At 42.3% G+C, this 14,730-nt stretch overlaps 1 protein-coding gene across 1 annotated transcript in view; it reads left to right on the top strand.

The window, feature by feature from the left end:
- TEX14 (testis expressed 14, intercellular bridge forming factor) overlaps positions 1 to 14,730 on the top strand; it is a 36,457-nt gene that overhangs the window by 12,318 nt on the left and 9,409 nt on the right. Inside the window, exons 8-20 of the mRNA XM_058037617.1 lie at positions 1,149 to 1,272; positions 2,028 to 2,206; positions 4,722 to 4,873; positions 5,588 to 5,778; positions 5,928 to 6,069; positions 6,370 to 7,292; positions 7,995 to 8,098; positions 9,147 to 9,226; positions 10,073 to 10,330; positions 10,870 to 10,970; positions 11,711 to 11,795; positions 12,515 to 12,605; positions 14,021 to 14,083. Coding sequence (XP_057893600.1) covers positions 1,149 to 1,272; positions 2,028 to 2,206; positions 4,722 to 4,873; positions 5,588 to 5,778; positions 5,928 to 6,069; positions 6,370 to 7,292; positions 7,995 to 8,098; positions 9,147 to 9,226; positions 10,073 to 10,330; positions 10,870 to 10,970; positions 11,711 to 11,795; positions 12,515 to 12,605; positions 14,021 to 14,083 — 2,493 coding nt within the window. The remainder of the gene's footprint in view (positions 1 to 1,148; positions 1,273 to 2,027; positions 2,207 to 4,721; positions 4,874 to 5,587; positions 5,779 to 5,927; positions 6,070 to 6,369; positions 7,293 to 7,994; positions 8,099 to 9,146; positions 9,227 to 10,072; positions 10,331 to 10,869; positions 10,971 to 11,710; positions 11,796 to 12,514; positions 12,606 to 14,020; positions 14,084 to 14,730) is intronic.

Below are 14,730 nucleotides of genomic sequence, written 5' to 3'. Positions count from 1 at the left end.
AGTGGGGTTTATCTTGGGGGAATGGGATTTACCTCAAGGGAATGGGATTTACCTAGGAAGAGTGGGATTTACCTTGGGGGGAATGGGATTTACTTTGAGAGAATGGGGTTTACCACAGGGGAATGGTATTTACCTCAAGGGAATGGGATTTACCTGGTAAGAATGGGATTTACCCAGGGAAGAATGGGATTTACCTGAGAGGAATGGAATCTACCTAAGGAAGAATGGGATTTACCTAGGGAAGAGTGGGATTTCCCTGGGAGGAATGGGATTTACCTAGGGAAGAGTGGGATTTCCCTAAGGAAGAATGAGATTTATCTCAAGGGAATGGGATTGACTTACCTTGGGGAAAATGGGATTTATCTTGGGGGAATGGGATTTACCTAAGGAAGAATGGGATTTACATAGGGAGGAATGGAACTTACCTGAGAGGAATGGGATTTACCTGAGAGGAATGGTGTTTGCATGGGAGGAATGGAATTTACCTTGTGGGAATGGGATTTCCCTGGGGAAGAATGGGATTTACCTTGGGGGAAATGGGGTTTATCTTGGGGGAATGGGATTTACCAAAGGAAGAATAGGATTTACATAGGGAGGAATGGGATTTACCTGGGGGGAATGGGATTTACCTAGAGAAAAATGGAATTTGCCTTGGAGGAATGGAATTTGCCTAGGGAAGAATGGGATTTACCTGAGAGGAATGGAATTTACCTGGGGGAAATGGGATTTACCTGGGGGAAATGGGATTTACCTGGAGGGAATGGGATTTACCTAGAGTATGGAATTTACCTTGGGGGAAGGGGATTTACCCTGGGGGGAATGGGATTTATCTAAGGAATAATGGGATTTTCCTGGGGAGAATGGGATTTACCTGGGAAGAATGGAGTTTATCTTGGAGGAATGGGATTTACCTAGGGAGGAATGGGATTTACCTCTCAGCTGGGGTTGCACATCTTCCCCAGATCAGAAATACAATTTTCTTCCCACTCTGATCTTCTAAAATCAAATATTTCAGTTAAAAAAAATACATTTACACTAAAATACGTTCCAACATTCGTGTGTCATATTGATAAAAGCACTCAGCAGGGCAGGACTTTCCTTCTTCTCATCTCAGATTTGTAAATTTGATTTTTGCTCTCCCTGTGCAGCAAACTGCGCCACCCTCACTTGCTGCAGCTGATGTCTGTCTGTCTGTCCTGTGACCTGGAGAGAACCCGTCTGGTCTATGAGAGGGTTCACTTTGGCTCTCTCTACAGCATCCTCCATGAAAGGGTAATAACTGCAGTGCTTGGATTTTAAATAATAATTCACCAGAAGTTTAGTGGCTAACATCTTTCCTCGAGAAGGCAAAATGCTCAGTGTGTATCTGAGTTTCTGGTTACATTTCTTATTTTTTAAATCAGCTTAAAAATTTAATTAATTTTTAAAAAAAATTAAATTTAATCAATATTTTTAAATAAATTAATCCATTAAACTTTTAATTTTTTTTAATTTAATCAATTAAAATTTAATCAATTAAAATTTAATCCATTTTTAAAAACTGAAAAATAAAATATAATACTAAAAATTCGAATTAAAAATTTAAAATGTAAATTTTAAATTTAAACCAAATTAATCTATTTTTTAAATGTAAAAAAATAAATTATGATTTAAAAATATTTAAAATTTTAAATTTAATCAGTTTAAAAAGTTTTAATCCATTTTTAAAACTGAAAAAATTAAATTTAAAGTTAAAAATTAAATTTTTAAAAATGTAAATGTAATCAATTTTTAAAAAAATTTAGTCAATTTAAAAAATTTAAATCTGTGTTCTATTGTTGTCATTTAATATTTTTCTCTTCTTTTTGAGATGTCGTTACTTGGTTTAGCATCGAGAACAAAAAATAAATTTCCTTTTTCCTCCTATAAATTTCCCTTGCTGCCTTCTCCACCAAACCATACCCACCATAACCAACCCCTGACTTTCCCTCAGCTCACGTTTAAGAGCCTGCCCTGCAGATTTGGTGGTTTTTGGGTTGTTTTTGCAGCGAGCAGAGTTCCCGGTGCTGCAGACGGAGACGCTCCTGCACGTCCTGCTGCAGATCCTGGATGCGCTGAGGTTCCTGCACTCCCGGGGCTTCCTGCACCGCTGCCTCTCCTCCTTTGCCATCCAGATCGTGTCCTCAGGGGAGGGCAAGCTCTGCAACCTGGAGCACATGATAGAGAGGTGAGGAACTCCATCAGGGCTGCTGTCGGTTTCTCGGCTGTTTTTTATGGCCTGGAAAGGCTCGGGGTGGCCTTGGGCAGCCTGCGCTTCAAAGGACGAGAAGAGGCTTCAGGTTTTTTCTCGGTCTTCAGTGTTTATTAGTTATTTATCTAAAAGATTTTCTCTCAGCCCAACAGAGGTCTGTACAGCAGCCAGCCATGAGCACACTGAGAGCCCCCGGGGCGATCACTTATCTTTATACTCAAAACTACGTACACAGTATTTACCTATTTCCCCCTTTTACCCTTATTGACCAGAGCACTTTTAGTAATAACCAATCCCAAAGTGCCAACATCACCACAGAAGATGGAGGCCAAGAAGAAGAAGGACACGCCCCAATTCCTCCATCTTACTTCTCTAGACCCCCTTTACAGAAATCCTAAACCCTGTGTTTACACTCTAATTAACCCATCCCTTCACCATTTACCCAGTGAGATCCTCCCATCCTCATACAGGTGTTGTCTCCTGTGTAGGATCAAAGTCCAGCCACCAGACACTTCTGGCAACATCCCAGGACTCCCGAGCCCCCCAAGGGTTATCTCGGTGTCTCTGCACGTCAGTCCTGAAGTGCTGAGATCCCGCAGGCTGCTCTGAAATTGGGGTTGTGTCAGAACCCAGGAAATCCCTCTGGAAACTCCTCTGGCTGCCCTGGGGGTCTCAGAGCACAGAGCCCAAGACCCCCCTATGCCTTTGATTTACACCATGGAAAAAACAGTTACCAACCTTTATGTGAAGCATTATAAGTCAAGAGAGTTTAAGTAGAGTAATAGTTGGTCATGGGGTGAAAAAGAGATTTTTTGGGGGTTTTTTAGAATGGGGGTTCAGCTTCCTGCACCGCTCCCTCTCCTCCTTTGCCATCCAGATCGTGTCCTCAGGGGAGGGCAGGCTCTGTAACCTGGAGCACATGATAGAGAGGTGAGAGACTCCCTCAGGGATGCTCTGAAATTGGGGCTGTGTCAGAACCCAGGAAATCCCTCTACAAATTCCTCTGGCTGCCCTGGGGATCTCAGATCAGAGAGCCCAAGACCCCCCTGTGCCTTTGATTTAGCCCTTGGAAAAAATAATTACCAACTTTTATAGGAGGAATTACAAGTCAAGAGAGCTTAAGTGGAATAATAATTGGTCATGGGGTGAAAAAGAGATTTTTTGGGGTTTTTTAGAATGGGGGTTCAGGAGGCACCAGGGGTTCAAGGACTTCCTGCACCGCTGCCTCTCCTCCTTTGCCATCCAGATCGTGTCCTCAGGGGAGGGCAGGCTCTGCAACCTGGAGCACATGATAGAGAGGTGAGAGACTCCCTCAGGAAATTCCTCTGGAAATCCCTCTGCAAATTCTTCTGGCTTCCCTGAGGACTCGAGACCCCACCAAGGGGCTCAGAGACCTTGGCACAAAGCTTAAGACCCACCCTGTGCCTTAGATTTAGCCCTTGGAAAAAGCAATTACCAACCTTTATATGAGAACTCACAAGTCAAGAGAGTTTAAGTAGAATAATAATTGGTCATGGGGTGAAAAATAGATTTTTTGGGGATTTTTTAGAATGGGAGCTCAGCTTCCTCCACTGCTCCCTCTCCTCCTTTGCCATCCAGATCGTGTCCTTGGGGGAGGACACGAAAAATTTCCTCAGGTTTGCTCTGAAATTGGGGATGGGACATCCAGCACCTCCTTAGACTGGGTGGGAATTAAGTGCCACCAGTGAGATAAAGAGGATTTTTTTTTCGTCTCATTATTACTGAAATTGTGCCCTGGACACGTTGGAAAATAAAAAAATTTTCAGGCTTTCTGTGTTTTATTCGTGGTCAGAGGTGGAGGGTTGTTTGGAAAGCTCATGTTGGGAAAAGTTCTGCTTTTTCTTAGGGTTTATTATTGTTATTATTATTATTAGTAGTAGTAGTGGTAGTGTTAGTAGTATTAGTATTATTAGTAGTAGTATTAATAGTATTACTATTAATATTAATATTATTAGTGTTAGTATTAGTACATTATTTATTTTATTATAATTATCATTATCATTATTATATTTTATTTATATTTTATTTTAATTTTTTTATTATTTTAGTTTTTTTTTTTTAATTGTAAGGTTGTTAAAGTAGGTGTTGCTTTCCCCAGATAAACTTTTTCAAAAGACATTTGCTGCACATTTCTATTTGCATTTACTGCACATATCTATTATTATTATAGTTACTATTATTATTGTTACAGTTGTTACTATTAATATTAGTATTATATTTATGTCTATTTTATTTTATATTTTTTATTATTTTAGGTTTGGTTTTTTTTTGTAAAGTCATTAAAGGAGATGTTGCTTTCCCTAGACAATCTTTGCCAAAATACATTTACTGCGCATTTCTATTTGCCCTGAACCTTTTATGTATTAAACTAAAAGCTGTAGGACACTCAGGTGTTTAATTCCTAAGTACAGCCCTTGCAGTTGAGTGTGTTTTGTGTCCTAATTTCCAATTTTTCCCCCTTTTTTTGCAGCAAAGACAGCGGGGAGCACAGTGACCTGACCCGAATCCCTGTCCCGGCCCAGCTGTTCCGCTGGAGCTCCCCTGAAATCGTCCTGGGCAAACCTGGCACGGTCAAGTCTGATGTTTACAGCTTCTGTGCAGTGCTGCAGGAGGCCCTGACAGGTCAGAGCACGGCTTTGGCATAAAAAAATAAACCAGGCAAAATTAAAAAATAAACAGGCAAAAATAAACTGAAAAAAATAAACCGCGCAAAAAAACCCAAATATTAACGACAATAACGGAGATTATTGGGAACGCCTGTAAAATGTGATCGGAAAAAAATTGTGTGGCTAAGGGATGAAATTATTGGAGAAATTAAGTGTTTTTCTGCTGTTTATTTTTCTTCTTCTTCCTACCAGCGCAGCAAAACATTCAATTAAGTCTTTTCACTGTTCACAACAAGCTTGTGCAGCTTTTGTGTTTTGGATCTGTGTGATAACTTGGAGATAAGTTAATGTTACTGTGTTATTGTAGCTGTTATTACAGATAATGTCTGCTCTGCATTCACTCTGACTATTCTGACAGTGAAATGAGAGAAACAATTACCCTAAAAATTAATCCCAGTGAAGAATCCAGAGCAGGGCTGTTTGCAGTGTCACTCTCCTCTGGATATTTCTGTCAGCTCCCTTGAAAGCATTCAATAAGACAGGGAGGAGATGCCAGTGCTTGTTTTTAATTGTAATATGCTGAATGGACAGGGAATAATGTGATTTTTTATTTTATTGCATTTTATTTTATCACTTTTTTAAAAAAATTACATTAGGAAATGATGTAATTTTTTTTAAATTAACAATAATGTGCAGCTGGTGACATAAAATCTGCTCTTGTGTCTTGCAGAGAGCCCTCCCTGGAAAGGTGTGGAAGACTCAGCTGTGAAGCAGCTCATCCTTTCAGGGCAGCAGCTGCAGGCAGATGTCAGGCTCCCCCTGCTCTATTATGATGTTGTCAAGTCAGGGCTGGAACCCAAGCAGAGGAACCGCTCCATGAAGCTCCAGGATATTCAATATATCCTCAAAAATGACCTGAAGGTGATTTCCAGCCCTCTAATCTTTGATATGTCCATTCAGATTCTGCTTAAATCTAGAGGAGGTGACCCAACACTCTCAGAAAAGCAGGCAGAGACACAGAACTGTCAAATACAATTGTATTTTATTCCTTTTTTTGTTTTGTTTTACAGGACTTGGTTAAATCTGAAAGTGGTGGAATACCCAAAGCCCAGAGATCTGCTGTGCTTGCAGATGTCAACATCTGCTGGGCATCAGCTTTTAGCTTCCAGAAGAGAACAGTGGAAGTCCAGGAAAGAGAGATAAGCAAGGCTGGTGAGTTTCCTGGGGCAGGATGTCCTTCATGTGTTCCTCACAGCAGGCTGACAGAAATCCCAATTAAAATGGGAGCACTCACAGATTTTATGGTGCAGGTTGAAGATAGGAAGCAGTTGGTTCTGGATTTTAGCTGCCACTTTACGTAGACTCAGGACTCCAAATCTGTTTTGTTCAGGCAGAGTTTTCAGCAGAGGTGTCAAATGCTGCTCGTGGAATTTCTGAATTCCCAGTTTAGCAGAACTGCAAATTGTCGGATTTCTGGAGAAATGATTCCATGTTTCCAATTGCATTTCCCAGGTGGTTTTCCTGCCCCCAAGGACTCTGCTTTCCCCCAGGAGAGCAGTGCTGTGGTGCTGCAGGAGGCAGCAGAGCCCCCTGAGCAGGACAGTGTCTGCTCTGAGGGGCAGCCAGCAGCTTCTCCCTGCAGTGAGAGCGATGTGGACGAGAGCCTGTGCAGCTTTGAGATGAATGAAATCCTGGCCAGTTACCCAGAAGGTCCCCAGGATTTCCTGCAAGGAGGACCTGGGTCAGGCCAGGCTCCAAGGGATGCAGAAAGGCAGCAGGAGCAAGAGCAGAGCCAGTGGGAGGCTGAGGAGGAAGAGGAGTCCTCAGGGTCCAGCACAGGCTTCACTGGAGAGGAGGAGGAGGAGGAAGAGGAAGATGAGGAGGAGGAGGAAGAGGAAAGGGTGAGAGAAGCCCCTGGGCTGTCCCAGATGAGGGGAGATGCTGGCAGCAGGCTGAGCAGCCCCTCCCAGAGCGAGCAGCACATCAGCAAGTGCGTGCTGAACCTGAAGATCATGCAGAGCATGCTGCAGCAGGCTGGGCACTCCCTGAGCAGGACTGAGCAGGAGCTGGACAGGCTGAAGGCCCAGGCAAAGCAGAGCAGGCTGCTCCAGGAGCTCAGGATGAATCTGCTCCCCAAGGGAAATTCTAAAGGAAGACACTGGGATGGCTCTGGTGCTGCTTCCCAAAGCACCAGCGAGGCTCTTTCTGGAGCTGGTATTCTTTTACACCAGGCTGTGGCTCCACCATCCAGGGATTACATTCCACCTCCAGTAACATGTCAGGCACCAGGCAGAGACAGCTTCCAGGCTGTTCCCAGGACAGCCAAGGACAGAGAGGCAATGCAGAATGAGAAATGGAAGAGCAAAATTGCAGCCACCCATCGTGACCCGGGCTGCAGCGTGGGGCTGGATGGTGAAGGGAGCCCAAACCAGGAGGTAAAGTGTTGAGCAAGGGCCTGGTTATCATTTCTGTGATCCTTAGCAGGGATGGGTGGTGTCCAGGAGGAGGGATGAATCTGTCCTTTCAAATGGGCTTTAAATACAGGAATGAGGGCAGCTCAGCAGTGCAATTGTGTTATTTCCCCTTTCTCTCCAGTCCTCCCAGGACAGCACTGATCCAGGGGCTCAGGGTGGGGTTAGAATCCAAATCCTGCACTGAAATGGAGATGGGAATCTCAGGGAAAAGGAGAAATTTTCTCCTCTTTCTCCTCTTCTCTCAGTGGAGAAATATTTCTGTTTGTGTTGAGGCCTAAGCTGTTACTGGGAGGGGCTTCTGGATCACTTTCATTATTAAATACATGGACCAAAGAGAAAGAGAGAAATCCAATTACATCTCTCCTGTCAGGATAATCTTGACTCATTCAGGTCCACTCATCCCCCTGGAAGTTCCATGTTTTCACTGCCTGCACCTGAAACTGCTATAAATGCAGGGCAGAGCTGGATTTATATTTTATATTTATATTCTGCTGGAGTTGTCATCCTAAAATAAAACTAAAATAAAACTAAAATAAAACTCGGGGATTAAAGTTGGTGCTGTCCTGTTCTGAGGCTGCATCCCAGCCAGCTCAGGCAGTAATTAGCAGTAATTAGCAGAGTGCCCAGTGTGTGCTGAATCACGGCTTGTTGGACTCCTTTCAGCATTCCCTCCCACACGTGTCTGCAAGGAGCCAGCAAAAGTTCAACTTGCAGTGCCAGAGAGGAGCTGATTCACATCCTGCAGCAAGGAGGGAGGAGGAGAAGTGGTGAGTTTTGATCTTATTCATACAAGAGTTAATTCTGACAGATCCATCTGCAGAGAGAGAGGCACATCAGGATCAAGGCTGGCATTAAATGTTCCTCAGGAAGGCAAAAGCCATCTGTGCAGAGAGGAGCCTGCTGTGAGTCACTGTCAGCTGCAGAGCTGCTGTGACAGGGCACTTTGTGCTAAACAGTGCTGTTAAAAATGATTTCACATGCCTCTGGGATGGAGGTCAGTGGTCCAAAATGTAGCAGGGCCTAAGGAGAGCAATGTGGGGAGGTGTTAATGAAGGTGGTTCTCCTCTCTGGGCACAGCCTCCTTCAATTCCCAGCAGAAACGCTTTTTAGTGTCATTTCTCTGTGGTTTTAAGCAGGAATGGAAAGCACATTTTGAAATTACCTGGCAAAACTTGTGCAGATTCGTGTTGGAAAGAGGGGGACAGACACTTCTTTCAATGTTTGGTCAAATCAGAAAAAAATTACAGCAGTTTAAAATTAATCCATGATCCATTTTGGATCAGAAATACCTGTTGGTAAAGGTTAGAACAGAAATATTAGAACAGAAATATTCCATGGTCAGGGAAGATCAAATCAGGAAAATTGCTGCAGTTTTTAAACTAATCCATGATCCATTTTGGATCAGAAATACCTGTTGGTAAAGGTTAGAACAGAAATATTTGATGGTCAGTGGAGGTCAGGGAGTGAACTCTGGTTGGAGAATCACTGTCCAGGTGTGAAATTGTGATCCCCTCAATAAAACAATCCCTACAATCACCCATGGTGTGGTTTTTGGAGCTGCAGCATCTGCAGCTCTGCTCTGAGATGTACAGCTTGTCTGGTTAATCTGGAATAAACCTAAATAATTATTATCTGTGCTTTCCAAGCTCCTGGCAGCTCAATCTGCTGGTTCTGCTGGGTTGTTAAAAGGCTGAGAGGCACACGTGCTCTAATTGATGTTAAAACAACTTGGAGCCTTTTCCTGGCCGGGGAATACTTGACACAATATGCTCAGGCTCTAAAATAGTTTGTGCATTTCATAATCATTTCTTGCAGGTGCCATTCAAAGCCAAGGGTGGAATTCTGCAGCAAAAAAAGCAGCGAGAAGAGGAGGGTGGTGCAGTCAGGGTGGAGGAGTGAGTAAATCAGTGTTAAATCAGTGTTAAATCAGTGTTAAATCACTGTTAAATCAGTGTTATATCAGTGTTATATCAGTGTTAAATCAGTGTTAAATCAGTGTCAAATCAGTGTTAAATCAATGTTAAGTCAGTGTCAGATCAGTGTCAGATCAGATCAGTGTCAAATCAGTGTTAAATCAGTGTCAGATCAGTGTCAAATCAGTGTCAAATCAATATTAAATTAGTGTTAAATCAGTGTCAAATCAGTGTCAAATCAATATTAAATCAGTGTTAAATCAGCATTAATATCAGAAATCCTGCTGCAGTGCAGAGCATTAAACTCAGCACCCGAGGAAAGGTCTCTGTGCTTTAATTGCTGAAGATCTGTGAGGTTGTTCTTGGAGGGAATCCAAGTGAGTGGGATCCTGTGTCTTGCACATTCTGGGCATAAAATAATCCCAGGCACGTTGGGGTGGTTTGGTTTCTGGAGCTGGAGGGATTTCCAGCCTGGTGTTGGGCAGGGTGAGGATTCAGGAGGGGCAGGGATGGCAGTGCCCAGTGGATGGCAGCACGGGCATGGATAATGGAGAATCCAACCAACAAAACCTGTTCCTGTGGAGACTTGTCCACATCATTTTGTGCAGGTTTTTAAAATTTAAAAATCTTTATTTTATTTAAAATAAAAGGAAGTGTTTAGCTCTTTTCATAACAAAAGCTGTGGTGCTGCCAGCTCTAACCTTTGCATTTCCAAATGCAGATTTTCCAAATTTCCATGCTGCGGGCACAGTGAAACACAGGGGATGCTTTGAAGCTCCAGATTCCGGGGTGTCAAGTGGTAATTTTGGGTGTTTTTTTTTTGTGTAGTTGAAGTCAAGCAGATGGCCAGGAGGGTGGCCTCAGGCCAGCTGGGGCTCGGCTGTCCCTACCCTGGCAGCGAGTGCACGTCTGAGAGTGAAGCTGAGAGTGTCAAGGAGATGCCCCAGGATGTCCCTGCTGGGACCCCCAGAGCTCAGCAGGGCTGGGGGTGGCAGCCAGGTGAGGCTGCTGAGCCCTGGGACAGTGAGGACAGAACCGACTCTGGGGACAGCGACCTGGAGCCTGCACCCAGGCCTTCCACCACGGGTAAATGCTCTGCTCTCTTTTTGTCCCCTTCCATTTCCATTCACATCTCAGCTTCTGCGAATTTTTACAAGTTTTGTCCATTTTATCTTGCCCTCAGAGCAAGTCAGGCACTCCCTGATGGGCACAAATAGAGATAAGGTGATTATTAGGTGTTAATGGGTGGAGCTTGGGGACCTTCATCATCGCTGATGAATGTTATCAGCAGGAGGAACCCAGAGCTCTCAGAGCCCTGAGAGTGCTGTCACACTTTTATTCCTTCCAGTCTCACCACACAGCTGCTTTTCCGGCAGCAGCTCAGTGGGTAAAGCTTTTCAAAAAGTTCTGGACAAAGGAACAGGGCAAGGTTCCCCTGCTTAGATTAATTAACGAGGTGAGCATTTAAATGTCATTATTTCTCCGTGTTCCTGGCAGGCAATTAGTGCCACTGCCTGCTCTCATTGATATTCCAGCAGTGCCTCAGATCACTCACTTCACATCTCTTTTTTATTTATTTTTTTTTTATTTTTGGTTAATAATTTTGTTCCATTCTGACATCCTAGGGAGGAGCTGCCAGTCCCCAGCACCAGATGAGGAGGCAGAGTCTGGAAAATCCATTCCTAAGAGTTCAGCCCTTCCTCAGCAAGCTGAGAGTCTCTCTAGAGTATGTACAGAAATCCAGGGAGTTCAGGGGCGGCTGCTTGTCCATGGAAAACTTTAGCCTGAGCTGATCTGAGTAACAATTCCCCTCCTCATTCCTCCTTCTTTTTTGTTATTTTGTTTTATAAACCACCAAGGTAATGCAAGGAGCGGGAGGTGGGTGGAAAGTCAGGGAATAATTAAATAGAATTTCAGAATTGCAGTGGTTTTTATTGGTTGAAATGTGTGTTTTTTATTAATAGAGAGGGGGATCATCCCAGGTGATGATGTCTTTCACAGGGACATTCAAGGGAATTGCATTGTTCCCTTAATTCACCTCCTGATGTGACTGAAGAATTCTTCACTCCTGATTATTTCCTTCCTCCTGCTCTTGAGGGAAGGTCAGAACCAGAGGTAAAAATTACATTTTTTGGACATGAGTTACACAACATGTGGTTTAATTGTGCTCACATTTGATTTGAAGAGAGCTGTGGAAAATGGGAGATTTTTTTTCTTCATTATTATTCTTTTCTTTCAAAACAGTACCTGCAAATAAAGATTTGGGTAAGAGTAAGCAAATTAATCTTCACTAATTTCTGGAAGATACAAAACTTTCCTATTTTACTGTTAAATCCAGTCTGGGCTGTTTGCTGATGAGCTCCTGAAAAGTTTCTCTCTCCACTCCCATCATCCTGGGAGGGTTGTCCTGCCCTTTGCAGCTGCTCTGTCAAAAATGGAATTAAATTCTCTTTTTCCCCTTTTCAGACTTCAGATGCCGAGGGCAGAGCTGAAGATGTTTGTGCAGGATTTTTACAGAGATCACCTGCAGATACAGCAATTCAGGCTCCAGGTAAATGTCCTTTTTACAGAAGCACTTCTGAGGCAGGGACACAGAATTGTTGCATTGATATTTTTGCCAGCAGCTCTCCTGTCACGAGGCTGGACTTCCATTCTTCAGGCTCAGTTGATCTCTCATTTCAAAATTATTATTTCTGGCAGAGTTCAGGCCATTTAGGATTTTGGTTTGGGCATTGCAGTGCCTGAAATCATTTCAGATGCAGTGTTTATGTACTTGCTGTGTTTCAGTTAAAAAGCCAAAACAAAAAACTTGTTTGAAACCTTTTTATTTTTACCCTGGGGCGAAGTTTAATCTTTTTATGCAACTTGCTGTGGTGCTGGAAACTGAATTAGAGTTGTATTTACACATTAATATTCTCATTGCTGGGAGGATCTTGGGCTTAAACCCAGTGAGAGCTGACAGAGTGTGTGTGCAGAATAATGCAAGAATCATTGTTTCCTTACTCTGTTGTCTCTTTTAGCTCAAATCTCTAAATGTTGTGATATTCCCCAGTGCTCCAGTGCCTGTCTGGCAGCTGTGCCATGTTTATGAAAATGCATCTTTAAAACACATTTGTCTCTCCATAACAACAAAGGTCACAAGAACTCAGACAAAAAAAAAAAAAAAAAAAAATTAATAAAATCACAATTTCCTGTTCAATGAGTTGGGTTGTTTTCTTTTGTGCTTGCAAAAGCCAATAACAGGGGAACATATTTGTTATTTGTATTCAGGAGGAAAAATGCCATTCTGCTGCACAACACCACAGAGCAGTGGCAGAAACAAGCTGGGAGTGAATCAGCTGAGCCAAATGCCTGGAGCCAGGTAGAAAAACTCATTTTCATTGTTCCTTCAGGCATAAATTAGCTTTTAAAGTGTGCTCTCTTCATTAATTCTGCTTATATATCTAATATTCAAATAAGATGCCAGTGGTGGTTTTTAATGATTATCTACACAGCTCAGCTCCTTGCTAAGAAAATACAAAAAGGGATTTTCACAGGTCTCAAGGGATTTTGTCTTTTGCAGAGTTTGGTGGGGTTTTTTCTGCCTTAATGAGGGAGCTAAAATAGGGGGAAAAAAAGCCATGTACATATCACAATTCCTGATAAACCACAGGCTGAAACAGAGCAAAGATAATTCAAATTAAAGCTTCAGTCATCTGCTTTAATTTTGGTTGTGGAGCTGAAGTGGAGCCATGAAGATCCTGCCTTTCCCAACCCCAGGGGACCAGCCCAGGAATGTTCACTGGATCCTGCCTGGGGGTAACATCAGATTTGGCAGCCTCTGAAACCTTGGAGGTTTGGCTGGCTCCTCTGAAAAACAGAGGGTTTTTTTGTCCCCCCTATGAAACTTTATATTTTATATTTAATTTTATTAAATTTATATTATTATTATTATATTAAATTTATATTATTAAATTTTGTATTATTAAGTTTATATTATTAAAATGTTCTATTTTACCAGCATGGTAAAATTTTTCCAGAAGTTGGCTGTGACTGCCAGGGCTCCTTGCCACCCAGGAGCTGAGGGAGGCACCAGCAGTGGAAATCACTTGGCTTTAGGATAAAAAAAGAAGGTTTTTGGTTGCTCCCTCCACCTAGGAACTTTTGGCAGCAGGACAGAGGGGATGTTGCTCTCTGCCTAATCCTCTTTGACCTTGTCACAATCTGAGACAGATCAAGGGATGATGGAACAATGGAGTGGTGTGTATGCCTAGGTTTTGATTTCTTTGATTTCATTCTGTTAATTTCACCAAATTTTAACGAGGTGAGCATTTAAATGTCATTATTTCTCCGTGTTCCTGGCAGGCAATTAGTGCCACTGCCTGCTCTCATTGATATTCCAGCAGTGCCTCAGATCACTCACTTCACATCTCTTTTTTATTTCTTTTTTTATATTTGGTTAATAATTTTGTTCCATTCTGACATCCTAGGGAGGAGCTGCCAGTCCCCAGCACCAGATGAGCAGGCAGATTAATTAATTAATTTCACTTAATTTTATTAATTTCACTTTTGTTCTGAAGCTGCAAATGTCAATTAGAAGTTTTAACAAATCTGTTAAAAATGACATTTTTCTCCTACCAGTCCCCACCTTCTAAGGTTTTAAGCAAAAAGTGTTTATGAGCTGCAGTCTACCTCAGAGGGAAGGTAATGCTTAAACTTCCTGAAGGAAAGGAAACCAAATTTCTCAATTTCTATAATTTTCTGAGGGTGAATGTGACCTTTCCTCCCTCGTTTCAGTGTGGATGCAGCACAAGAAGCGATGCTGTGGGAGCCACAGGAAGAATGCCAAGAAAAAGATGTGTAAGAGCCACATTTTATAGCAAAACTTCAGCAAATTGGTCATTAACTACAAAATTTTGTCTAGGGAGGTGGGACAGACCAAGAGAAGACTCCCCAGAGTATTGGGAGAGTATTTTCCTGTGAAAAGTTGTGAGATTGGTGTAAAAGTGTTGTCCTGAGTTGGGAATATTTTCATATTCAGAAATAATTAACTTGGTGTTCATCTGGGTGTGCTTCTTCCCATGCAAGTGTGAGGATTCCTGGTTTCTTCTTCTCTCCATATGGCACAGGGAAATAAAATCACTTTAAAGAGCAAATCGTTCCTGTGGAGCCAAATAAATTTTATTACAGAAATAGTCCTGTGATTTTCAGGGAGAAAAAAAAAATCAGCAGAGTATGTTTGTGATTCAGCTAATGAGGTTAATTTATATTTACAGCTAATGGAGATTTGCATAAAATTACTGATTTACAGGAGGTGTCTGTTCTTTCCACGGCCTTTGAGGATGATGGAATCCAGGGTGTATCTCCCCAAAATTTGATCAATTTGGAATTAATTTTTTTCACTTGGGGCTGTGTCAGTGCCTTCAGCAGTCTCAGTTTATCAGAGTCATTCTTTTAAATGCTCCCAAGGCCTACATTTAGTCTTCATTAATGGCTCATTAATTCTT

Source organism: Melospiza georgiana, chromosome 19, assembly GCF_028018845.1.
Source record: "Melospiza georgiana isolate bMelGeo1 chromosome 19, bMelGeo1.pri, whole genome shotgun sequence".
Classification (NCBI taxonomy): domain Eukaryota; kingdom Metazoa; phylum Chordata; class Aves; order Passeriformes; family Passerellidae; genus Melospiza; species Melospiza georgiana.
Note: the sequence above shows the minus strand (reverse complement) of the source record. Positions and strands in the feature narration are given on the sequence as shown.